The sequence below is a fragment of the Colobus angolensis genome, unplaced genomic scaffold, assembly GCF_000951035.1.
Source record: "Colobus angolensis palliatus isolate OR3802 unplaced genomic scaffold, Cang.pa_1.0 Scaffold550, whole genome shotgun sequence".
In the NCBI taxonomy this organism is placed as follows: Eukaryota; Metazoa; Chordata; class Mammalia; order Primates; family Cercopithecidae; genus Colobus; species Colobus angolensis.
The window spans coordinates 1411408-1437716 of NW_012119044.1; the positions used below are offsets into that span (position 1 = coordinate 1411408).

Consider the following 26309-nt stretch of genomic DNA (forward strand, 5'->3'; position numbering starts at 1 on the left):
CTAGGTAATATAAGTTTTATAAATTTAAAACATGGAAACTAATATTTCAGCATTTCAATATGTAAGGATTTATAACACCTCTAAAGTTGTTTCAAATATGTTCTTTTAAAATCCAGTAAAGCTTTAAGAATCATGTGGTTTACGAATAGTAATCTTGTGATTATTACATTTGTGCATTAACCTAAAACATATATATCTGCACATTTTTACAAAGGGGTTGGAAATGTTGATTATTTTCTGAGAGAACTGTTGGATCTGGAATTTGTTCAATACAAGAGTCAGCCATAAGGAAGGTACACAACATGTAGTCATTTACTTCTAAATAAAGTAAATGTTTAATGTTTTTAATCTACTAAGCTTGTTTTATAGTTCCTCTGTAGTTGCTTATGAGTAATGTTTTCACTTTTTATAAAAACTATTTCACAAGAACTAAAGAAAGACTGCTGGCGCGTAGAATATAAGTTTTCAAAATAAGTTTGGCAATGTCTATAAAAGCAAAGAGTGACTACATTTCCTATAAACCAGTGACTTGCTCTGTCTCATAATGCCAATGTCCTCATGCCAGTGTGTAATTACAGCTGTATCTCAATTGATCTGTATATTGATAGACCAGTTCACAATTAGGAAGTTTTATATACTGTGTTTTTTTTTTTTTTTTTTTTTTTGAGGCGGAGTCTCGCTCTGTCGCCCGGACTGGAGTGCAGTGGCCAGATCTCAGCTCACTGCAAGCTCCGCCTGCCGGGTTTACGCCATTCTCCTGCCTCAGCCTCCCGAGTAGCTGGGACTACAGGCGCCCACCACCTCGCCCGGCTAGTTTTTGTATTTTTAGTAGAGACGGGATTTCACCGTGTTAGCCAGGATGGTCTCGATCTCCTGACCTCGTGATCCGCCTGTCTCGGCCTCCCAAAGTGCTGGGATTACAGGCTTGAGCCACCGCGCCCGGCCTATACTGTGTACTTTTTAAGGTACTTAATAATGTGTGTTTTAAACATACAGTTAATCAGATATTAAACTCTTACATATTTAATCTGGGTTTTGTATTGGAAAAAATACTCTCCTCAACGTGTTTCTCATTTAAAAATGCATTCATTCATTTAAAAAAATCACTTGTTTGAGAAGCATAAAGATTCTAAAATTAAAATAATTATAAACACATTATTTGTTTTCTTGTAGATATGAATTCCAAAGCTTGTTTAAATACTCTCCAGACTATTGGGTAATGCAGTTAACCTAAAACCTTTTCCTGTTTTGTAGTAAAATTTACTAGGAAAGCATGGTATAGCCACAGTGATTTGATGTTATGTGGGCTGATTCTTCCAAGCACTTGTGGCAATTGGGCTACCACTTTTGGTTTATTTCCTCATCTACTCATTTTTGAAAAGTTGCCGATTATGATTTATTGCCTGCTACTTAGTGAACATCTTCTTACAGGCACTGTGTAAACATCTTTCTTACACAATTATTGTGACATCATCATTTAATTCTAATTTTACATATGAAGAAATTGAGACTCAGAAACTAATTATCAAATACCACATACTCTAGTTGTGGCAGAGTCAAAATTTGAACTGCCTTTAAGGCCTGTGTGTTTTATGTAACGCTTAGCGGTCTGTCTTCAACAGAGTTTGACTGGGTCATCTCTAGAATCCTTTAAAACTGGAGAGACCTACCAAACCTGGATGAAGAACTTCTATAATTTGCCTCCAAGATAGTCTGTCCTTAGATCTGCCCCTAGCACACACACACACTCAGTTTTGTATTGTTCCCTGTTTACATATTGACCTGTCCCTTGTAGACTACCTAATATTCTGTTGGCTCAAAGTTTGGAATGTAGTGCATATTTGAGGAATGAATGACAAGTAAAAAATGCCATGTTTTGGGATGACTATTACTGACTACATTCCAAATGCAGCAGATTTAATGTGATATTTTAAAATAATGGATTTATGTTTCAAGTACAATAAGTAAGTGGATGGAATAGTCTTGGAAAAAGTTCCTAAAATTACAGTCTCCATTAAAAGGCAACATTTTTTAATAAGATGTTTTACAGAGCAATACTTTTTTAAAAAGGTAACAAGAATAACCCTTTCACTCACACTCTATAGAAATTATAATGCGTACATCTCTTTCATAATGTCCCAGAAACAAAACATTCACCATGGGGCAACTGTAGTGAAGACTATAGCTACTTGTTTATTATTTTATTCACTCTGATGGTGTCACCCTTAAAATGGAAAGTTTTCCACATTCGATATATTTAAATCCAAGCCAAGGCCCACCTTTTAGGAGACTGAAGCAAAAACAACACTATCTTGTCAAAATAAATCAGAAACATATTTAAAAAGGTAAGAATACTTACAGTATTAGCAGGGTACAAGATGTCAATTAATGTATACTCAGTCATGTAATAAACTATAGTATTCCTTACATAATTTTAATTGATTCCAACTTCTGAAGGATATCTGTATTGCAGTAAAGAATATGTAGCTAAGGCCGGGCGCGGTGGCTCAAGCCTGTAATCCCAGCACTTTGGGAGGCCGAGGCGGGTGGATCACGAGGTCAGGAGATCAAGACCATCCTGGCTAACATGGTGAAACCCCGTCTCTACTAAAAAACAAAAAACTAGCCGGGCGTGGTGGCGGGCACCTGTAGTCCCAGCTACTGGGAGGCGGAGGTGGGAGAATGGCGTGAACCTGGGAGGCGGAGCTTGCAGTGAGCCGAGATCGCGCCACTGCACTCCAGCCTCTGCCACACACGAGACTCCGTCTCAAAAAAAAAAAAAAAAAAAAATGTAGCTAAATTTTATCAAAGTCTGATTAAATTCTTTCTTAATGTAAAGAACCAATTAATAGATGTTTGAATGTAGGATAACATAACAAAAAACACTCCTTTCATGAGCTGTAATAGTGCCATTTTTATTTAGCCTTTTTGATGAGGGGAGGTCTGCCTTTTCTCTTTCACTGGATAAGAGTGCTCCTGAGAGAAGCTTCCCTTATACATTTAGACTAACTTAGTTTTTATTCATTTTATTTTCAGTTTATTCAACAAAGGCTGTTGTCTGTCTTGCCATGTGGTAGCTCTGGAGATATAATGGTAGTAAATACCATTAGTATTTACTAGACAGATTCCTGCCCTCCTAGAGCTTATAGCTTAGTAGTAGTTCTTCATCAGGCGGAATATTAAAAGGCAACACAATGAATGATTTTTAGATGTTTCAAGTGAAATACCAGTTGAAAGTGACATTTCCATAAAAAAATTAAACCAAGTAAAGTCTTACTCAAATTGTAACACTAGTAGTCTGACAAACGCGAATAATAAAACAAACAAAACACCTTTGCAAAGATACTCACTTTGAAACAAAGAATTAAATTTTTGGTAAGTTTTTTGAAGGAAGAAACGAAATTAGTTTACTTTTAGCTCTAAACTTCTAGGACATTTTTTTCTAAAGTGAGTCTACTTTTACTTTTCCTTTATTTGGACAATAGTTCCCAATGGTTTACTTTGATTTTGATGATTTGATTTCAAGCCATTTATCTATTTCATTTGGGTGGAGTAAAACAATATTGTGGAAATAGTAATTTTTGTGTATTTTTTCTTATTATTTCTATGTTTTTGAGATCATCTTTAATTCAACCCTGATGAGGGTTACTCTTGTGCATAAAATTGTACAGTATCAGCTAACCAAGGACTTTTCTTTGTTCTTAAGTTTATTTATTTTATTCATTCAACAAGTGGTCATAAATCTGTATAAAGGTATCCACTATGTGTTAAGCATTATTCTGTAGATGCTAGAAATACAGTGTTGAGCAAAACAAATTATAATAGTATCCTATTATCATAAAGCTTATACTCTCCTGGGAGATACAATAAATAAATAACTATATCAATAAGAATATAACATATAATGCTAACTACTATAGTATAAAAATTGGGTAATGTGATAGAAAGTAAGTTGTGATTGCTTTTATAATTCCAATGGTCCGTGAAGGTCCTCCGAGGAGCTGGCCTTTAAGTTATTACCTTGGATAAATTTGATTGTATTTTTTTTTATCTCTTTCATTTAAATTTAAGCTATCTGAAGGCATGCATTCTTTTCTGGCTTGTGCTCGTAGGATCCTCAACGCTTAAAAACAGTATGAGGCACATGGGAGCTGCCCTGTGAATATATGCTGAATGAAGTAAAGAAAAAAGCTAGTCACTTAAAGAGGATGATTTTGCTCCACCAGGGGAAATTTGACAATGTTTGGAGACATTTCGGGGCATTATAACTAGGAGAGAGGGTCCCACCTGCATCTAGAAGATAGAGGCAAGACAACTCCCTATGAAAATTGTCTGGCCTAAATGTCAATTGTGCTGAGGTTGAGAAACCGGGATCTGGGTGAAGAGTTTTCTGAGAGTAACAGTTAACATTGAAAGGTCCTATGGTGGGAGCAAGTTTGCATATTGGTATTAGAGGAACTCAAAGAATCATACTGACAAAAGAGAAAATAGGAAGAGATGATGCCAGGGAAGAAGGCAAGGGCCACACCATTCTGGGCTTTGTAAGGGTAGGAGTTTGCATTTTATTCCATGTGCAGAATAAAGCTTTGAAACAGTTTTATACAGACATGTGACATGACTTGATTTACCCTTCTCAGCAGATAACTATGAACGTTTGTTTGGAGAATGGATTTTAGTGAGGAAACAAGTAGAAATAGAGACAATGGCTAGAAAGCAGTTGTTGTAGTACAGGCAAGAGATGGTAGTGGCCTGGATTAAGGATTAATAGTGGAAACGAGATATAGAGACTAATTTATAATATGTTCTAAGCTTGATCAATTTCCAATGAATTATGTAGGGAAGATAAGGTAGACAAAAAAATGAACACCTGGATTTTGACCAAGCAGTGTATGGATGGTGTATTAGTCCGTTTTCACACTGCTGATAAAGGCATACCCGTGACTGGGCAATTTACAAAAGAAAGAGATTTAATGGACTTACAGTTCCACATGGCTGTGGAGGCCTCACAGTCATGGCGGAAAGTGAAAGGCACTAAACATGGCGGCAGACGAGAGAAGAGAACCAGTGCAGGGAAACTCCCCTTTATAAAATCATCAAATCTTGTGCAGCTTATTCACTATCATGAGAATAGCGTGGAAAAGACCCAGCCCCATGATTAAATTACCTCCCACCAGGTCTCACCCACAACACATGGGAATTGTGATAGCTAAATTCAAAGTGAGATTTGGGTGGGGACACAGCCAAACCATATGAGATCATGATGTCTTTTGCTGAGCTGACTATGACTGAAGCTGGTTCCTTAAGGAATCTGACATGTGCTGCTTCTGTGGAATACAGAAGTATAAATGACTGCTATGCCTGCCGTTTTTAGGCAGGAGGAAAACTGAAACAATATTTTTGTGTCTTACTTCAGTTATCTTTCATTCGAAGGGGACTGGAGCAGGACTAGCATAGATTAAAAACATACAAGAATGCAAATAACTGAAACATGAAAATAAATTACTATCAGTCACACACAAGTGAACTCATGGCATTAGCTATCTGACTCAGATGGAACAAGTTCATATATACATGACTGTGTCTCCATAGGGTTATACACTATATAGACACACACATATATAAGTTATGACTCTTAAAAACCTGAATCTAGGTGAATAAAGAGTAGCTCCTTTTTGGTGGGAGACCTCTGGAGTATTCCAAGGATCTAGTTAATATTCCTTTCAATTTTTTAAAGTCAAGGATGTCTTGTGACTCTTGCTACTTTCTCCGTTGTTCACAGACCACTTACTAAGTCCTCTCTGAACACTTGGGGATGACCATGAAGAACATGATAATTTAGAGATGAAGCCGTGGGATGGACTTCTTCATCTCAGTTTAGTACTTTTGTAAAAATGGGGAAGATTTCTTTTGCAAAAGCTTGTTTTTTTGGCTCAACTCTCTTAAGCCAAAACTAGAATTCCTATGCATGTTTAAACTTGAGAAGGGTTTAAAGGGAAGAGGCTTTATTCTTTATGTTGTTCATTAAACAGTGTTAGATGATTTGCTATATGCAATACATATGCTATTTGCCATTACCTATAGTAGGTGATAAGGATAAAAAAGTCCATCATTTACAGTTGCTGCTATTGCAGCTACCTCTCCTGATTTTGGGAGAAAAATGTGAACATAAGATAATACAATGCAATGATTCAATACTATAATAAAGATCTACACATATGCTGTGTAGATTCCCAAAGAAGAGAACAACTGTCATCCGTGGAAATCAGGAAAAGAGCCACAAAAAACAAGATGCATGAGCTGGAACATGAAGAATGAATGTTTAGGGAGAGACTGGGCCAGGCAAGGCACTTGTTAAGGATGGCATTTGCAAGTGCTCAGAGTGTTGGTGGTGGGGTAATGTTAGAACATTCAGTGTGGCTAGAATTTAGGATGCACAGAGGAAGTGGGAAGATTAGGTAATACTTTGAAGGACCTCATTAATTCATAAAAATGACTTGACAATTTTTTCTGAAGCCAATTGGGAGCAATTGGAGGTCTTTAAACAGGGGAAGTGACAGGACTAGACTTTGACATGACATGACTTTGTTATCTAGGAAGGTAATTTTGGTACCAGTTTTAGAGGATAGGTTTGTACAGAGATCAATTGATGGCAGGAAGTTCTATTTTAAAAGTTCTATTTTTAAAATTTGCTACAAAAATTCATGAAAAAAAGATGACAAAAATGGTAGTGAAGATAGAGAAGGGAGGCTGGAACAAGAGCTCTAAGTCAGTGCAACAGTGTTTATGTTATCATTTGCTTAAAAGGCATTCTTATGGGTTGAACTATCCACCTTCCCATACCCACCAACCCTAATTCATATGTTGAAGTTCTCATGCCTAGAACATCAGAATATGAACATATTTGGAGATAGGATCTTTACAAAGGGAATTAAATTAAAATGAGTTGATTATGGTGGGTCCTAACCCAAGATGACTGGTATCCTTATAAGAAGAGGAAATTTGGACATGGGTATGTACAGATCAAGACAATGTGAACACATATGGAGATGACAGACATCTACAAGCCAAGGAAGGAGACCTGGAACAGATCAACCCTGCTGACAACTTAATCTTAGACTTCTAGCATCCAGAACTGTAAGGCAATTTCTATCTTTTAAACCACTCAGTCTGTGGTACTTTGTTATGGCAGCCCTGGCAAACTAATACAGAAATATTATTGTATATGCTTAAATCTGCGTTATCGAGGATAAGACATACAAAAATTAATAATAGTGGTTACCTTTGAAGGGGCAGTGTTGGGAGCAGATCTTTTACTATACACCTTTATCATCATTATTTACTAATATGAACATAATAATATTGAAACATACAATTTTAATTAAAGGAAAAACAAACCTATGCTGAGGAAAAATTACTGTGATTGATTAATATCAATGCAGGGATGGGTAGTTGAGAAGGAAATTGAAGACATTAATATTTTAGAATGCTGATTGGTGATAATGCTTTCAAATTACAGGAAAATGGTGAGTTTCACTTTATGCATGTTGAATTTTATGACTGAGATACACCCTCAGAGATACCCCATTCTGCATCTAAAAATAAGCTAATAGGACTGGGGGACAATCTTAGGTTTGGCACATACCTTATTATTTCACTGACTATGAAACTATGTATTTTAGAACTCAAGAGGTTAAAGTATGCTAAGCATTGTTGAAATATAGTGCTTAGAGGTTGAAGTATGTTAGTTCAAGGCCAGAAAAGGTAAAGAATGGGACTGGACTGGGGAGGATATGGGCATTTATGGGTGGCAAAAGAGGAGTCAGTGAAAAAGATTGAGAAGAAAAGTTAGTTAAGTAGGAGTTGAAATGGAATGAAATCGTGTCTAGGAAGTTGTGTGAGAATGCTTAAGATGCAGCAAGATGGGCTGAAGGTTCAAAAAGTTTGATATGAATATGGACTATAAAATTAGAAATTTTGTTTTAAATTTGAAATCTTATTTATGTCTTTATGACTAAGTGAAAACAAATAAACAAATAATTTTGTTAATCTTTCACATACTTAATGACAAAATGATATTTGTTAATTCTCATCACCAAATATATACAGTTGACCCTTGAGCAGCACAGGTTACAATGCCACAGGTCCACCTATATGTGGATTTTTTTCCCAGCCAAACACAGATCCAAAATACAGTATTCATGGAATGTGAAACCCACCTATGCAGAGGGCTAACTTAAGTGGGTTGTACAGGACCAACTGTAGGTGTTGAGTATGTGCTGATTTGCTTAAGCTTTTAAATTATACTTCTGCGTGTTGAGGTGAAATAAGTTTTTTCTGAGTATGGAAGTAATGTAATAATAACCATTGTGGAAAAATTTCTAAATACAAAAATATTAATCCCAGCACTTTGAGAGACCAAGGCGGGTAGATCACGGCGTCAGGAGTTCAAGATCAGCCTGGCCAGCATGGTGAAATCCCGTCTCTACTAAAAATACAAAAAAATTAGCTGGGCATGGTGGTGTGCGCCTGTAATCCCAGCTACTCGAGAGGCTGAGGTAGGAGAATTGCTTGACCCCAGGAGGCGGAGGTTGCAGTGAGCCGATATTGCGCCACTGTACTCCAGCCTGGGTGACAGAAGAAGACTCTATCTCAAAAAAAAAAAAAAAAAAGAATAAAAAAATTAAAATGAACTGTAATTCCACCACTTAGAAATAGCTACTATTAATATGTAGCTAAATTTGCTTTCATATCTTAAACATAGACATGTGCATACATTGAGTGACTATACACGTTTCATTTCTCTCCAACTGCTTTTTAAACCTAGCTTTATATCATAAATTAGATCCCACATCATTAAATTTTCTTCAAAAATAATTTTTTATGGTTGCAAAATACTCTACTATGGATGACCCATAATTATTTGATTATTCTTATTTGACATTTAGGTTGTTTCTAGAATTTCATTTAAAATAATTAGTATTTAACCCACATTTCTTAAGGTATTTTTGGACTAGAATTTTTTTTTTTTTATGCAGTGTATCTCACTGCAACCTCAAATTCCTGGATTCACGTGATCCTCCCATCTCAGCCACCCGAGTAGCTAGGATTACAAGTGCGCACCACCACGCTCAGCTAATTTTTTAGAAAAATTTTGTAGAGATGGAGTCTTGCTATGTTGTCCAGGCTAGACTTGAACTCTTGGCCTCAAGTGATCCTCCTGCCTGGGCCTCCCAAAACGTTGGAATTATAGGTGTGAGCCCCTGCACCCAGCCTTGGGCTAGATTTCTAAAAGCAGAATTATCCTTTGCAGATTATGCACATTCTAAGACATGATGTGTATTGCTGTTCCTAGTGTTTATTCCTTGAAATGTGGTAGAAATTTGCTTCTCTATTAACAATGGAGGAAGATGTTTATCTTGCTAGCATATGAATATTTTCATTAAATAAATCTTCCCAGGATATATTTATATTATTTAATATTAGAATATAATAGTCATGTGACTATTCATAGAGTTAACGTTCATTCATTCTGATGGAATCCAAATATCTGAGATATAATAAATTATTAGCAACACATTATTGACCACCTGCCTTGAAGAAGGATAGGCATTGATAATAAGAAAGAGCATAAAAAATGGTTACTGCCTTACTCACACATTTTCTTTTCTGAATATTTGTTCTCTAGGCTATGTGTAAAATACATTAGAATCCTTCTTTCTATTCCAAAAGGGCATATAAAAATTATAAGCTACTAACTTATAGCTGCTACTTCCTCAAATAGAACAAACCGTTTCAGCCTAAACTGGTAGGGTTAAGAAGGGTGACTGAGTTATAACACATCCTTCTATCTATATATGTATACAGGTGGCAAATGCAGCAGTAAACCAGTGCATAGTGTCTTATGTTTGAAGTGAAAATTGTAATTAAAGAAGGTGTTCTTTCCTACTGGTAGTACTTTATCATAGGAGCCTTTATCATAGGGGCCTTGTCTATCTTGTGAGTTCTAAAAGAAACAGTATCACGTGATCCTCCCATCTCAGCCACCCGAGTAGCTGGGATTACAAGTGCACACCACCACGCTCAGCTAATTTTTTAGAAAAATTTTGTAGAGATGGAGTCTTGCTATGTTGTCCAGGCTAGACTTGAACTCTTGGCCTCAAGTGATCCTCCTGCCTGGGCCTCCCGAAACGTTGGAATTATAGGCGTGAGCCCCTGCACCCAGCCTTGGGTGAACAGTGATACTGTTTCTGTTACAGTGAACCACACACATTTCCCTTATATTAAATATACATTTTAACTTAATAAGATTCCTTGGCGTGTTTTAAATACCTTGAGTGTAATATGTATTTTAAATGATTACCACGACTTCTCCAAATCTTGGATTTATGTATTAGCTTGCATGACCATAATGTGATGCTAATTTACCAACCACATGATCTCACGATTGCTGTATTTGTGTTCTCAAACTTAAGTATTTGCTCAGTTAACTATATTTTATTTTTGAAGATAGACTCTGAATTGGCATATGGGGAATACAGTCTAAATCTTGATTATCTAAATAGATGTTTGCTCTCTTTTAACATAGAATTTCTTAGTTCTGAATCTTTAACTTTTTAAAGAAAGGGAGAATCATATCACTAATATGACTGCTTTGACCTCTTAATAACTATGGCTATTAGTTTTTTATGTCTTTGTCTTGCCTCTTTAATTAGATGAAAAACTATAGTACTTAAGGCCAAGAACTGTACTTTGGACATCTTTTTATTTCCAGCAGGCCCTAGCATAGAACGTTAAAAACTAGACGGTCAGCCAACATTTTTTAAAACTTTACTTATACAATAAAAGTTAAAAAAAACTATAGATTATTACTGGTCATAAATGTAAAAACATTCTAAATGTTTGGTCATTCTGGTATTTTGTTAGAAGCCCAATGTGCTATCTATTGTGCCAGAGAGCCAGGTTCATTGTGGTATTTTGTAAAGGGTAAATTGCCATCACTTTTTACTGTTGCGTGAAAATGTACAACAAGGTAGGTAGTGTTTTTGTGTTTATTGAACTTTATATTTGGACTAGCTTTGTATACAACAGAGCCATGTTCATTGAAATCATTACTTTTTCTCATATATTTTGTCTGTTTTATTGCCGTGTGATTTGTAGGGACTCCCGAGAGCTTAGCTGAGAAAGAAAGGCAACTCATGGGCATGATCAACCAGCTGACCAGCCTACGAGAGCAGCTGTTGGCTGCCCACGATGAGCAGAAGAAACTAGCTGCCTCTCAGATTGAGAAACAGCGTCAGCAAATGGAGCTGGCCAAGCAGCAACAAGAACAGGTGAGTAAGAACTTAGCAATGCAATCAAACTCCTCAGACATTGTTTTGCCTGCTACTTATAGGTCACTGTCCTAGGCACACTACAATGAATAAGAGTACCTTCCACCTCCCTCGTGAAATAAATTAAAAGGCCAAAAACAAAACAAAAACCCGCCCACAGACAAAACCCAAATTTTAAGATGCTTATTAACTACTTTGGTGGTAAGGAGCGCAGAAGTAATTTTAATCAAGGTAAATTCTGATAAATCATGAGAAAAATACCATAAAAGAACCATGGAGAGTCAAGAGAACATTTTCAACAAGAAACATTTTGAAAGAATTCATTAGAGAGCTGACATTTGAGATATGCTTTGAAGAACTTGTGGGCTTCAACAAGTAAAGTGAGTTTTCAGCTGGGGGCAGGAAGTTCAGTTACAAGGTCATTATAGTACTTTAAATTAAAAAGAGTGAGAAGCTAAATTAGTCAGGGTAATGACGATGGACAAAGAGATGAAAGGAATAAACAGGTAGAAGAGTTATGGTTAATAGAGTTCTTTGAGTAGGCAAAAGGGAAAGAAAGGGAAAGTGTTGAGCCTAGTAATAGGGAGATTGAGAATGCCATCACCAGAAACAGAGGAAGTCAGAAGAAGAGCAAGTTTGGAAAAGAGAGTGGTTTTATGATGTTAAATTAGAGCTGCTGTCAGGTTTTCCAGTTGGAGGTATGTGAGAGACAGCTAGAAACACCAATCAGCACTTTGGAAGAGAGCTCAGGTGTTTCTTAGGTTATTTACAGAGAAATGGTGGTTTAAACTCTACTGGAGGAGATAACATTCATTCATTTATTTGACAAATAGTAATCTAGTGCTTCTTATGTGCCAGGCACTGTACTAACTAATTACTGAGGCTATCTCAATTAACCAGAGAGACAAAGCCCCTAAATTTTAGTGGAAAGAAAGAGACATATAAAGGAACAGATTAACAAAATGATATTATATAGTGATAAATAATTTGAAAAAATATAAACAGAGTAATAAGATAAAAGTTGATTGCTATGACAAGGCAATGCTCCTTAGATTGGGTGGCTAGATCTTTCTGAAGCTTTGGCAGTTGAGCTCAGATCTAAATGACATACAAAAGGCAGCCATGTTAATATCGGGGACGGGAGTGTTTTATGCAGAGATGTGGCAGGCTTATAGGCCTTAATTTATAGTGGTAATATTACGAGAAAGCAGAAAGGAACTAAGGGTAGATCCTTGGGAGATCTGGCTTATATAGCTGGCAGAGAAAGGAAAATGAACATATGCAGAAAGAATCAGATATGGAAGTGGGGCCAGGAGTGCAGTGTCATAGGAAACAAAATGGAGATTTTAAGAGGTCATAGGGAACAGTGTTAAATGCTACAGAAAAGTAGTCATTCTAACATGAAATTGAAACTACTAGATTTTTCATTTAGATTCTCATTGTTGGCCTTGAAGAGTAAGACTTCTATGGTGTTTTAGTAACCAAAATCAGACAATAAAAACTGGAAAATACGTAGTAAGAAAATGGAGGCAATGCCTATGAACTATTAGTTAAAAAAAAAATTGGTAGTAAATAGAAGGTAAGATAGCAGGGAGGTGACATAGTTTCAGCTTACAGATAAGTGTGGCCCTCTTTTTCATGGCTAAGTCCTTTTCCTGTTCCATGTTCTGTGCATAGTCCATTCACCACCCCAAGTGGAGGATGGCCACTATTTAATATTTGTGTGTCTACACATCCCTGCAAAACCTTCTAAACATCTTTCAAAGTATAAGCTAGCAGGATTGAATGGCATGAAGAAATACTCAGTTTATGTTTGAGCAGCTCCTTTTTTCTACCCTCTTATTCCCATTCTACTCTTCTCTACTTGGTGGTTTATGTCTGTTAAAAGATGTTAGTTTTATTTTTAATGAAATGCCTCATCACTTTCATTAAAGATATATTTGGCTTGCTTTTGGATACAGCCCATATGCCTCTAGCTTTATCCCTATGATAAAAGAGTTCAGAATGCTTGCCTGTAACAGCATAAAACAACACCACTCTTTTCTTATCCTTAACTCTCAATCTTTCAGTCAACTGAATTCTGGAGAATCCTAGGAGCCTCTGAAAATGTAGCTTGGCTGGGGATATTTTTTGTAAATAATCCCTATTTGCTTTGATGGGTCTGAGGGCACACATGTCCTGAAAGATCTAAGCAATGACTGATGGAGAGGAAGTTTCTTTCTTATCTCTTTCAGATTCTAGCCCATCCCTGAACATTATAAAAGGATTCTAGAATCCTTTGATTCTAATACTTTCCCAAGACCTCTGACATTCTCCTTGGAACTTTACAAACCCCGAGGTTCTTCAAGAATTTCTCTCCTGTGTTGGAGAGACGTCCTGCAGTGCTGCCTCTACAGGCTGAGAGAAGATCCCTGGTGATAGCTACAGGTCATGTTTCTAGAGCCCATTCGGCTCTCCCAGCACTTCTCTACCATACATAGCAGGCATGCACAGTTACCACTCTGTGGTGGCAGATCTTTTTGTGAAGGGCATTTAATACTTATTCTTTAAGGGTCAGGGCAGGTTCATCTTCTCCTGCAAAGTCTTTTTCTGACACGCCTCCCAGCACTCCCTATTGAGTGTAGAATGTCCCCATTCTATGCGTTCTAATACTCCTGGTATAGCTGTTACAAAAGCTAAAGGACCTGTTTACTGACAAGCCTTTCCCTCAGATTCTGAGCTCCATTCCACATTCATCTATTAGATAAATATTCATTGACCACCAATTTGGTGCCAGGTTTTGTTCTAGTTAGTGGGAGTAGAGTAGGGGGATAAAACAGACAAAAATCCCTTGTGTACTGAAATCTAGCTGGGAGGGGTAGACAATACATAAGCCAGTAAACTATATGTTGATAAGTATTATGTTGAAAAATTAAGCAGGGCACTGGGGATGAGGGTATTATCTATGGGAATATGTTCTTTTAAAATGGATGCTCAGGGAAGACATTATTGACTGAGAACATTTGAGCAGAAGCCTGTAGGAGGTGTGGGAGTGAGCCATGGGGCTGTCTAGGCAGAGTATTCCAGACAGAGTGAAATGTAAGTACAGAGGCCCAGAAGCAGGAGTATCCTTGGGAGGCAGGAACATCCTTGGTGTGTACAAGAGGCAGTTAGGAATGCAATGTGGCAAGCATGAGGTGAAAGGGGAGGAGATGAAATCAGAGAGGTAGCAGGATGCCAAAACATATAGGGCCTTGCAGGCATTATATTCACACCGGCTTTTTGCTGAGTAAGAGAAAAGTGTTTTGGAAAGATGAATAGCATGACATGATATATATATAAACCATATATATTTATATGTTTTACATATATAAATATGTATATATGGTTTTTTTTTTTTTTTTTGAGACAGAATCTCACACTGTCACCTGGGCTGGAGTGCAATGGCATGATCTTGGCTCACTGCAACCTTTGCCTCCTGGGTTCAAGAGATTCTGCCTCAGCCTCCTGAGTAGCTAGGATTACAGACACCCTCCACCATGCCTGGCTCATTTTTCATATTTTCAGTAGAGACGGGGCTTCACTATATTGGCCAGGCTGGTCTCGAACTCCTGACCTCGCAGTCTGCCCACCTCAGCCTCCCAAAGTGGACTCATATTTTAAAAAGTACTCTTAGGATGCTGGTCTGTGATTGACTATAAGGAGCAGGAGCAAAAAGCAATTGAAATATTGATATGTGGGAGGAAGGAACTAAACTTAATGAGAAAGGTAATCTTCCTTCTACTGTCTCTTTTACCACTTTCTTCAGAAAAAAAAAGAAATTGTGAGTCGGGCATGGTGGCTCACGCCTGTAATCCCAGCACTTTAGGAGGCCGAGGTGAGTGGATCACATGAGGTTAGAGTTCAAGACCAGCCTGGCCACCATGGTGAAACCCTGTCTCTAGTAAAAGTACAAAAAAATTAACCAGGCATGGTGGTGGATGCCTGTAATCCCAGCTACTTGGGAGGCTGAGGCAGGAGAATTGCTTGAACCCAGGAAGCAGAGGTTGCAGTGAGCTGAGATCACGCCATTGCACTCCAGCCTGGGCAACAAGAGCAAAACTCTGTCTCAAAAAAAAAAAAGAAAAAGAAAAAAAAGAAGAAAGAAAAAAATGTATTTTTTTTACTATATTCCAAAGATAAAATTAAAGCATTAAAATAATTATAATTATACCAACATCCATAGGGAAATAAATTCTTTTGTGCAGCCATGTAGACTCATCCTTATCACATGGGTTCTTTTATTCACGGTGATGTGTGAGTTTTTTCCTGAGTTTTTGACTTTTAGGTATAGAGGTTAAGAGATTTTTTTAAAAATAAAAATGTTAGTGACTATTACTTGATGAGAATGAGATCTAGAACTTATTTATAAGAGACTGATAAGTTTCAAGATGTTAGAAGTTACATCCTATCCCATGTGATGAAATATTCGCAATTTTCATTTCATCTATTCATGCATTCTTATCAGATATCCATTCAGCATTGCTTTTATAATGGACTTACTGAGAACAGTGAGTAAAATATACATGGCCTCTACCCTCACTGAATTTATGGACTTCTCCCTAGGAGACAGAAATATGTTAATAACAAATAAATAAACAAATATAAAGTCATAACATGGGCATAATATTAAGTAAATGTAGAGCGTGTCATAAATGCAAATAACAGTGGGAGTGGGAAGTGATTGTCCTGTTCTCTAAGTTAGGAAATACTTAAGATGACTATATGGAAGGCTAAATCTCAAATTTAGTTTGGGGCTTGTTGAACTTGAGGTTCCTTTGAATAAGTTTCTCAATAAATGGACCTGATGCTTAAAACAAAGGTCTAGACTAGAGAAGCAAATTTAGAAGCACTTGGCTTACATATGGAAGTAAGTATGAAGGAAAAGAACAGAGTCTAAAATTGAGTCTCAGAGAATTATAACATTTAATGTCTGGAAAGAGCCATTAAAAGTGACTAAGAAGGAGAAGACATGAGAGGCAAAGATGAAACCAGGGAAGTATGATGATGTCACAGAAGCCAACAGATAAAGTTCATGATCAGGGGAAAGCATATGAGTGTTGAATTCTAATGAGAGGTCAAAAGGTGATGACTGAAAAGCGCTTCAGAATTTTAAAATAATGGATGTGATTGGCAACCTTCTTAAGAATCATTTTGGTAGAGACATGGAAGCAGAAACCACAATAGTATGCATTGAATTGTTGGTTAGGGGTTTGTGAGAGGCAGTAATAAGAAAATTATTTACCCACAAACAAAAAAATACAAAAACTTTACTAATAAATACAGTGTCTTGCAATACTTTGTGCTACTCTGAACTCCTCAGTCTTAAACCTCCCCCTCCCCATTTGTGAAGCACTCTGTCACAGTGAAAGGCTGAAAATGTCAGAAGCAGCACCTTTCTTAATTTGTCACCAGAAAGAGGAATGTTTGAAAATCAGACATTTATTTCTGGGATTGATCACTGTCCTAGTATCTTAAGACTTCATTTGTTTTAGGCCAAAAGAAACATAACTGTTCCTAAAGACTAAATATCTTCCTTGATCGTAGGATGAATTGTGGAAAATTTCAGAGCACAGACACATCTATTTTCATCATCTTAATCAGTGGCAAATCAAACTTTGAGAAACAGAACATTAGTAACTTTCCTCCCGGACTCCAATATACTTGTAAATTTCTCATGTGCAATTTCTTCACAGATTGCAAGACAACAGCAGCAGCTTCTGCAGCAACAACACAAAATCAATTTGCTCCAGCAACAGATCCAGGTCAGAAATCATAATTTCAATATACTTACAATTTTAAAAAAATATTTTCTGTTTCTTATCCTTAAATATCTAACTGAAATGACCTCCAAAATAAAATGACTTTCAGGCTAATTCATGACATAGCACCTCCTCTGCCATGCGAATCTTGCAAATGGTGTCTGTCAGTCACAGGCCCTACTGTGTCAGGGAGCTTCAATCTAAGCAAGCTAACAGTTATTTTCATCTTATGCTGAGAAGAAATGATTGTAGATAAAAGTTTCATTTAACTATATTTTAATGTTAAATTGTGTCTATAAGTGTTCTTAACTGGGTAGGTGCAGGGAACCAAAGCAGAAAGGTACCTAGGTTTTCAGTTAGAGAAGTAGTGCCAAAGAGAACTTTATTATTGTATGCCAGAGAGCCATGTGTGATAAAGGTGGAACACAGGGATGGTAATAATTTGGTGTTGAAGTCGATTTACCTGTGGTTTTGCCTGGAGAAAACAAGCCTGAAGGCTGTAGGACCTCCATATTTTTGTTATTTGGAAATTTGCAATGATAAGGAGCATCAGTACAGGAGGCAGCAGCTGTATTGGTAACAAAAAGAAAAAAAGTTTCCAGTGATGTCTTGTTTCCACCACTTGCTAGTGTCATAAACTTTGACAAAAGTTCAGCTTTGTTTCCCTTCTGACAGTTTGCTTTCTCAACAGCACTTACTTCATATAGAGATTTTTGAGGATTAAAGGAAATCATGGATAAAGAGCCTTAGCATAGTGTCAGGGCACCTAGTAAGTGCTCAGTACTCACTTGCTGTGACTATCAAGGAACCTAATTCGTGGAGCTGTGAATCCAACCCCATGTAACATCATCCATCTGGAGGCAACTGTTAGCTTTGCAGTATGCTAATCTGGAGAGAAATTCATGATTCTCTTGAAGTTATATCTTGAGATCCAACATATTTTATTAAGTGTAAATATCATAAATGACAGGAAGCAAATGTGTCAAAATTATTTCACTCTTGTATTAATCTTGTTTTAACTTCTTTGCCATCCAAATTTCTCCCATTGTATCTAATTGAGTCAGGCACACGTAGTTTCGATGGATTTAACTGACCTGTCACTGTTCCTTCTTTCTTATTCTACCTGGGATTTTAATGACCTGTAGATAGCTTCAGTGAGACAGTGGAAGTTCAGTAAGATGTTCCAGCCAGGGACCTTTCCCCTCCTTAACTGTAATTATGATCAGCACATTTCTAACATGTTACAATCCATTCATATCTGAAGTTTGGTTATTCATTTCAGTGGTTTAAAACTGTTCATTGAACTTCATGTTGTTCAAAGTACACTGACTTTAGTCGATGGTAGCTGGTTATCTGCGTTTAAAATTTTTTTAATTATCAAAACATAGATATTAATATTGTTATGGCACTTTCCTATTCTAAGTAAGGTAATTCCATAATCAGCAACGTGGTAGTCACTTGATTTCACTGCAATTTGACAAGTGTACCAATAGTTTTAGATTTTTATAATTTCTGTGATACTGAAATCAGTCCTTGGTTATACAGAATGGCAAAAATAGATTTCAACTCCTATTGTAAATGTGTGTAAGGCTTAATAAATTGTTCTGACCAATTAGATTAGCCAACACCTTCAGTGCTTTCTTAGGAATTATTCCACAATTATGACCACTACATTCACAATGTGGATTTTAAGCCCTGTCATAATGACAGAAAGTTGAAATAGATGGATTCTTGCTTCAGAGCATGAAGTACTATAATTTATAAGTCAGAACATTTTTAATGAAAAGCACTTAAAAATGATATGTTCTAGAAATTCTATAACTATAGGAACTATATTCCAGAGAGCAAAGGCCAAGTTTAACAACATGCCCAAGACCACACAATTAGAAACTGGTAGAGCTAGGATAAGAAGCAAAGTTTTCTGACTATAATAGAACTTGTGTGGAGTATGAGAATTTTAAAAGCGTAGAATTTCTATTTGATCCAAGTGTTAAGCGGCCAGCCTCTACTATTTCAGAGTGGGAAAAGAAAAAGTCCCTAAAGGAAATAAAGTCACACTGAAAGTAATTTGAGGGAAACATTGAGATATTGAGATATATAAATATATTTGTCTTCTTTCTAGGGTTAGTGCAGATAAATGAAACTGACAGAGCCAAAACCCTTTCAGGCAACAAATAAGTACTGAGCAAGACTGATAACCTGAAAGAAATTCGTTTTCACAGCTTCCAGTATATTCATTAACTAAAAGTATAGTTCTGAAATATATTTTGTCAATTGTTACTTTGGAGAAGTCTTATAAACACTTAATAGTTATGAAAGTAACAACATATTTGAATTATTGAGTCTACTCTGAGATTGTTCAAACAATTATGGAAAGCTCTGATGTGGTGGAATATGTAGAAATAGGACATTAAAAATGGAGAACAGACTAATTTTCCCACCACATAAATCATTGCCATATTTCATTTTAGAATGTTTTTTCTTTCCTTTTCTCCTTCTTCCTACTGCCTCCTTTTTCATGGAAGCATAGGGAAGGATGAAGACTAGTAAATATAGAATCTGCTATCACAAAAGGCAATTGGAATGTACAACAAATATTTTAAGATTTATTTTAATTAAAAATGGATATATAATTGAATGCTCACAAAATAATTTACCATATATTATCTTATTTGACATTTGAAAATACTCATCTAGAATTTTGATCTACTTTTTTTTTTTAATACAGTGCCTTGATACCTTGTAGAAATAAACATACTAACTTATTCATCCTGATTGTACTTTCTTAGATGTTTTGTACCGTTGTTGCTCCGGGCCTTAGAAAACAATTGATGGAGTAGTAGACTGTAGTGTTTTATAGTAGTTTTATAGTAGTAGTAGACTGTAGTGTTTTATTGATGGAGTAGTAGACTGTAGTGTTTTATAGTCCACAATTAAGTATGCCTTTAAAATGTTTGTTTCATATATGAATACAAAATACATTATCTTGGTCCAGTTTTAGCAAAGGAATCCAATACATCAAATGGGTTAGACAGATCTGCTGTGTGGATTCGATTGATAAGAGTTAGAGCTGGGCAATTTTTTTCATTTGATGGATATGTCAAATGACAGGGAAGATAATATTTTCCTACATTTTGCTTATTGTTCTTGTGAGATCTTGCTAAAGGAGAAGTCAATTTAGACATCTTTATTCCATTTGAAATATATGTCATTTGATTTAAAAAGCATGAACAAGTTTGTTTGTTTGTGTGTATGCACAAACATTTACATTAATACCCCGGTATATTACTCAGGGTTCCCCAGAGTCACAGAATCAATAGAAGATATAGATGATACAGATAGATATAAATATAAATATAGATGTAGATGTAGATAGATATGTGAGAGGGGACTTACTGGGTGATTGGCGTGAGCCAATGATGGAGGCTAAGTCCTGCAACAGGCCTTCTGCAAGCTGGAGACCCTGGGAGGCAGGTGGCATGGTTTTCAGTCCAAGTCCAGAGGCCTCAGAACCAGGGAAGCTGTTGATAAAACTTTCACTCCAAGGCCAGTGGCCTCAGAACCCAGGAAGCTGCAAGTGTAAGTCCTGGAGTACAAAGACAAGGAGCCTGAAGTTCATGTCTAAGGACAGAAGAAGAGTGTATCCCAGTCCCACCAGACAGATCCACGCATTCACCTTTTCTCTGTTTTTGTACTCTCTGGATCCTCAGAAGATTAGATGGTCGCTGTCCACATTGAGAGGGTGAATGTTCCCCACCTAGGCCACTTAGATTCACGTGCTAATCTCCTCAGAAAGCAACCTCACAACACACCACAGCATAATGTTTTACCAGGTTGCTAGGTAATCCTTAATCCAGACAGCTTGACACCTAAAATTAATCATCACATCCAGGTTATTTCAAGTTTCTCTTGACATTTTTAAATCTTTCTCAACCTCTGATGAAAAGAGTGGTGATACATTTAACTGGTAGTAGGTAACTGGTGGTAGGTAAACTTACTCTAGAGAAAATGCCATAAGAATCAGCAAGTGAACCAGTTTTATTTAATTGCTCAGGATCAGTTCTTTATGAACTATTTTTATTTCTTTAAAAAGCAACCTTAGCTCTAAAACTACATAATTCTAACTGGATTAAAAACTCAATCTACATTTCTTCCTTATAAAGACTTTATAGGGTTACAGTCTTCTGCCAGGTTGACCCACCTAATTCATTGAGGATTAGGAATGTTTTCTGTTATTGTTTGCAATATCATAAATCAGTTTACTCTACAAATACTGGAAACATTCATCTTCCCTCAAGAACATGTCCACTTTTCTATGAGACTCTTAATTTTAGAAGCACTAAGAAGTTTGTCTTATTTTTCTACTATTCAGGAATATTTCCCTCTAATATTTTTGTTGATTGACTTAAAAGAGAAATTTTAAATTTCAATTTACTGTATCAAGCTAACTTTAGTGCACATCAGTAGATGAGATGAAATTTTTAAATATTTAAGAATAAGATATCATTCTAGATTATTTTGGAAGGGAAGCTCTTTTTTTCCCCTCTTATTCTGTTGACTGTTCTACAGTCCCCATCTTTTAGCAATTTTATTTTGTATTTTCTTTTTTACATCAAATCAACCTGTTTCTAATATTGATAGTCAGTTGATTTATGTTTCCAGTAAAGATCCTGGACCAGTGGTTCGTCTTGACCTGATTCACTGTTTTACAGGAAGTGACTGAGTGACCTCTACTCAGCTTTCATTATGACAACACATTGAGTGTTCCTGGAGACCTAAGTTTCCTTTCATCTTGAAGGTTCTGGTGGGACAGGGTTTCTATAGTTTTGCGTATGTGTGTGAGAAGCATGTCCTAGTTATAAGTTTCTTCCCCCTTTTCAAGAATACTTAATGGAATTTAAGGTTCTTTATAGCAACTAATAGGGCTAATCTGACAATGTGTTCTATCATGAAATCTACTTAAGATACTTTTTAAGTGCAAGTTTAAAGGTACTGTACTTCTTTTCAACTGCGTATTTTATGATTCCCATACCAGGGCATCAGTGTTAGAACTTTTATAAGAGATTCCAAAAATTTACCCCATTTCCCCCTCTGATTAACTTTTCCAACTATTGTTCATTGTGTTCTCTTGCAAGCAAAGAATTGGTATTTCATAATCTCCTGTCATTGTTTCTGATTCATAAGGTAAGCATGTGCAGGACTAGTCATAGCTTTGGGTCACTGATTCTGTCTGAACCTAAGGGCAAAGCCAAGAAAATATTTCCATTCTCTTGTATTCTTAGTTTGACGGTGTGCATTGCATAGTATATAGGAAGGAACTTGGTTGCTTTCGGTGATATAGGATTATAATTACCTGTATGAAATGCAGTTTTAATTATGTTGAGTAGTTTTTTAAAAAAATGATTGAGAACAGTGATCTGGGATAAGATATACCTGAACTCAGTCTTTGCATCTTCACATCTGATATCTGCCGTGTGATCTTGAGAAAATTGTTTACTCCCTCTGAGTTTCATTATTCCAATTTATAAAAAAGGAAATATAATACCTAACTAACACCTGGTTCTCTGAAGATTAAATGGGATTGTGACTGGTATTTACCAAGTACATGGGCTAAACATTTTTGCCAAAGTCATTAGAGAGAAAAATGTGTTCTTTCTGTATTTCCAATGATGAGCAATTCATGAATGTTTCCAGCCAGAGGAGAATTTCTAGGAAAAAAAAAAAAGGAATATACTTTACATGGTAGTAGTCACTAAAATCTGTGAGTTCAGTGTTCCATATTCATATGATTTTAGAACTATAAGAGGTTTTTAGAAAGGCTTTATTTAGACCTATCTATCTCTCATTTTGACATTTATAAACTAAAACTAAGTAAGGTTAGAAATGTTTCCCAGTGTCACATAAGTTGTTTCTTGTGGAACGATGGCTCAATTCCAAGTTACCCGAGTTTTGGCCCAGTTCATTTTTATTTTACCAATATTCTACCATTTAAGGCTTAATGGCCCTAAGTTTTAAAATGAGTTTTCTTTCCCTTCACAGAAACTTATTTCTACACAGTGAAAATACAACTTGACTTATATACAATTGAATGATTAAGTTGCAGTCATGGGCTCAACTAATTTGTGATAAAGGTTTCATTTTATTGGCACCAAAGTTCTCTGAGCTCTTTAGAGTTTTGGTAATTCTTGAAAAATTATTACACAGAAAGAAATCCATTGAAATATTGTACTGAAACATAATGTTAAAGGTGAAATAATAGTATGTACCTGACTGACCTGCTGATTTATGATTTCTTTCCCTGAGTGTGGTAGGCATTTTACTCCCCTCAAAAGACCCTACACACATACAAGAGCACAAAGAGATTACAAAGTAACCTTGTCTCTTTTGGAGTCTGTAAATGCCAAGAATAAACACTGTGCAGTTAAGGTAGCATTTCAACCTGAGAAAGACATGCATTAACTCCTTGAGCTCCAACTAATGTTTTGCTGTGTGAAATAAAATACATCATAACTGGACAGGATACAATTTCTTGGCATTCAGATAGATTAGAAGAGGAGGAAATATGGAGATATAAAGAAGTAGCTTTAAGGATGACTTTCTTCTTTGTATTTTCTGGATGCATAACTTCCATTTGAGAAGACAGGTGGCCTGCACTAAAGGGTTCCTTAAGATAACTGCCTGCAGCCCTGTCCTTTCACTCAGAGGGAGCCACTTTAAAATTCCTTAAGTATTCTCTCTTTTTTTCAATACATCTCCTGGCAGTTACCTAATGGTAGAAATCCAGTCATTCATCTGATTTCTCTGTCCAGGCAAACCTGTCTCTGTAGACAGAGATACAGATTGACAGGTGTATATATTTTCATCTTCATTGATACAACACATGCTACATGGCTAAGAAAGTACCAAAAAGAAATGAAAGCAACCATCTCAAACCCAGTTCTCTATGCTTTACTCTTCTTTTACTCAGAAGGAGCCACTTTAAAAATCTTCAAGTTTTTATTTTTTGATAGACTTCCTCCTAGTATTTACTTCTCTATCAAAAAATTTAATTATAGTGCTATTTCTGACTTATCAACTTTAAATACCATGATCCAGGAAACGTGAAGATTTACTAGCTCCCCTATTTCCACTCTGATATCCTCTCCTTTCCCCTTCCTCAAGATACAGTTATATATTATTTAAATGTATTGAGTAGGTACTATTAAACTTCATTTTACTTACAACCCCTTTTCTTGTTCAATCAAGTATAAAGTATTCCTTGGCATTTGCCTTGTCAGATGAGGATGGTGTATCTCCTCTTCTCTCACTCCCAACTGCCAATTTCTGTTATTTTTTTCTCCTTATGTTGTTGGTCTTATTATCTCCATAAATTGCTCCAAACTCTTATGATTAAATAAAACCTCCAGAATCCCCTTTCCCTGGATATGTGCTTTCTAGCCCTGTGACCCCCTGTTTTGGATGAATGTATCAAACATGAGAGGTTATATTTATATAGGATTTTTAACTACTCTATGTCCTTGATATTTTGAACTTTTTAATATTTTTTTGAGACCCTATTTGAAACAACAAAGTCTGTATTGCTTTTAAGCTGATTACTATATTGACATGATGTTGATAACAATGTTTAGAAGTTGTAATCCTGGTTTTATAACTTATCCTGACTTGAGCGTCCCACAAAGAAAAAAAAAAAAAAAACCACTAAAAAATGCACTTAATGGAAGGACATTTTTTATTTCTTTTTTTATCTGGAATCTCAAATGCCTTTATTATTTTTATTTTCCTGTTTTCCCATTTCTGTGTTTCTTCTTCAGTCTTTGCAGTATGATTTCTGAAGTGAATCCTGAGTTCATTTAATCTATTTAGATAATTGTTTAAACTTTGGTTAGTGTTGCTATGGTCTAAAGAAGAGAGATCTGCATGTAAACTGAAATATCAGAGCTGCAGAACCAGCGAGCTTCAGCATTGGGAACATTTTATCCAAACCTGCCATGTGTCTGGAGCAGCTGCTTTTTCACAAGTTGTAAATATGGCCATTCTGGAATCATTGAGATTGGCCCAGAAGGCAGACTGACAGTCATTTTTCCCATGACTTTTCAACTTCTTCCCAAACAAAATTACCTGTGGACAAACTTGAACTGTTTCTCACTGAGGCTCTGTAGTCCATATTCTCTTAACAAAATAGGGGCTGTCAGTGCTTAGATATGCCCCTGGGAATGTAATTTTCAAGTAGTAGAAACAAAACAAAGCAAGTCAACAACAACAGAAAGATTTGGGAATATTGGCCAAAGTCAGTATGTTGGTCCAAAATGAACCACTTTTTATTTTACTTTAATTTACCCAATAGTGTGGTAAAATAAATGCCATAACTGTGAGTACTCGCAAAGTCTTTAGAATGAATTTCTACCTCCTGTCTTTGAAAAGAGTTAACAAATAGGCAGAAAAATAAATGCCATTGAAATTAACAGAATGTTAACAAAACGAGTTACTCTATGAAGAGCACAGTTACATCATGATTCAAGACATACATTCCAGACATCTCTAACATATGGCAAATTTCCTTCAGCTCTCTATACAGAGTACTAACTTCTACTCTTTTGAGCTTTAGCTAGTACATTTTCATGTAACTTACAAACAGTGAGAAACTGACTTCTCTCTCTCTCTCTCTCTCTCTCTCATGTATTTAACACCATTATTCTTCAGGAAAGAGCCAAACAGGTGAATACATTGGGAAAGAAAAGATGAGTAGGGAAATAAGGACACCTGTATGCCACTAGGCTTATCCCTAGTTTTCCCCTGAAGGAGAAGCAAAAGGAAAAACTGGGAACTGGGATAGCTTCTTCTACAAAGAGTATATTCTAGAAGCGACAGATTCTCAGTCTTCATCATACTTGACCTTACAGCAGCATTTGAAAAATTTGATCACTCCCATATTTTTGTAATACTTTTCAGTACAGCCTCTAAAATACCACACTTTGCTTTTCTCTTTAAGTTTCTATTTCTTATTCCCAGTCTTATTTGGTAGATTCTCTGCCCGTCCTTAAAAGGCTGAATTGTGATAATGCTCCATCATCTGACTTCCATATCTACACTTACTTTCTAAATGGTCTCAGTTGGTCAGTGGTTTTATATGTCACCCTGAAAGTAATATTCCAAAATTTGTCTCTCCAGCCTAAATGTCTCTCCTGATCTTCAGAGTCAG

General features: G+C 36.2%; 1 protein-coding gene across 4 annotated transcripts in view; it reads left to right on the forward strand.

Annotated features, from left to right (window-relative positions):
* SOX5 (SRY (sex determining region Y)-box 5) overlaps positions 1-26309 on the forward strand; it is a 1042185-nt gene that overhangs the window by 822745 nt on the left and 193131 nt on the right. For all 4 annotated transcript variants that reach the window (XM_011961452.1, XM_011961451.1, XM_011961450.1 and 1 more), the window contains 2 exons: positions 11158-11330; positions 17045-17113. In XM_011961452.1, coding sequence (XP_011816842.1) covers positions 11158-11330; positions 17045-17113 — 242 coding nt within the window. The remainder of the gene's footprint in view (positions 1-11157; positions 11331-17044; positions 17114-26309) is intronic.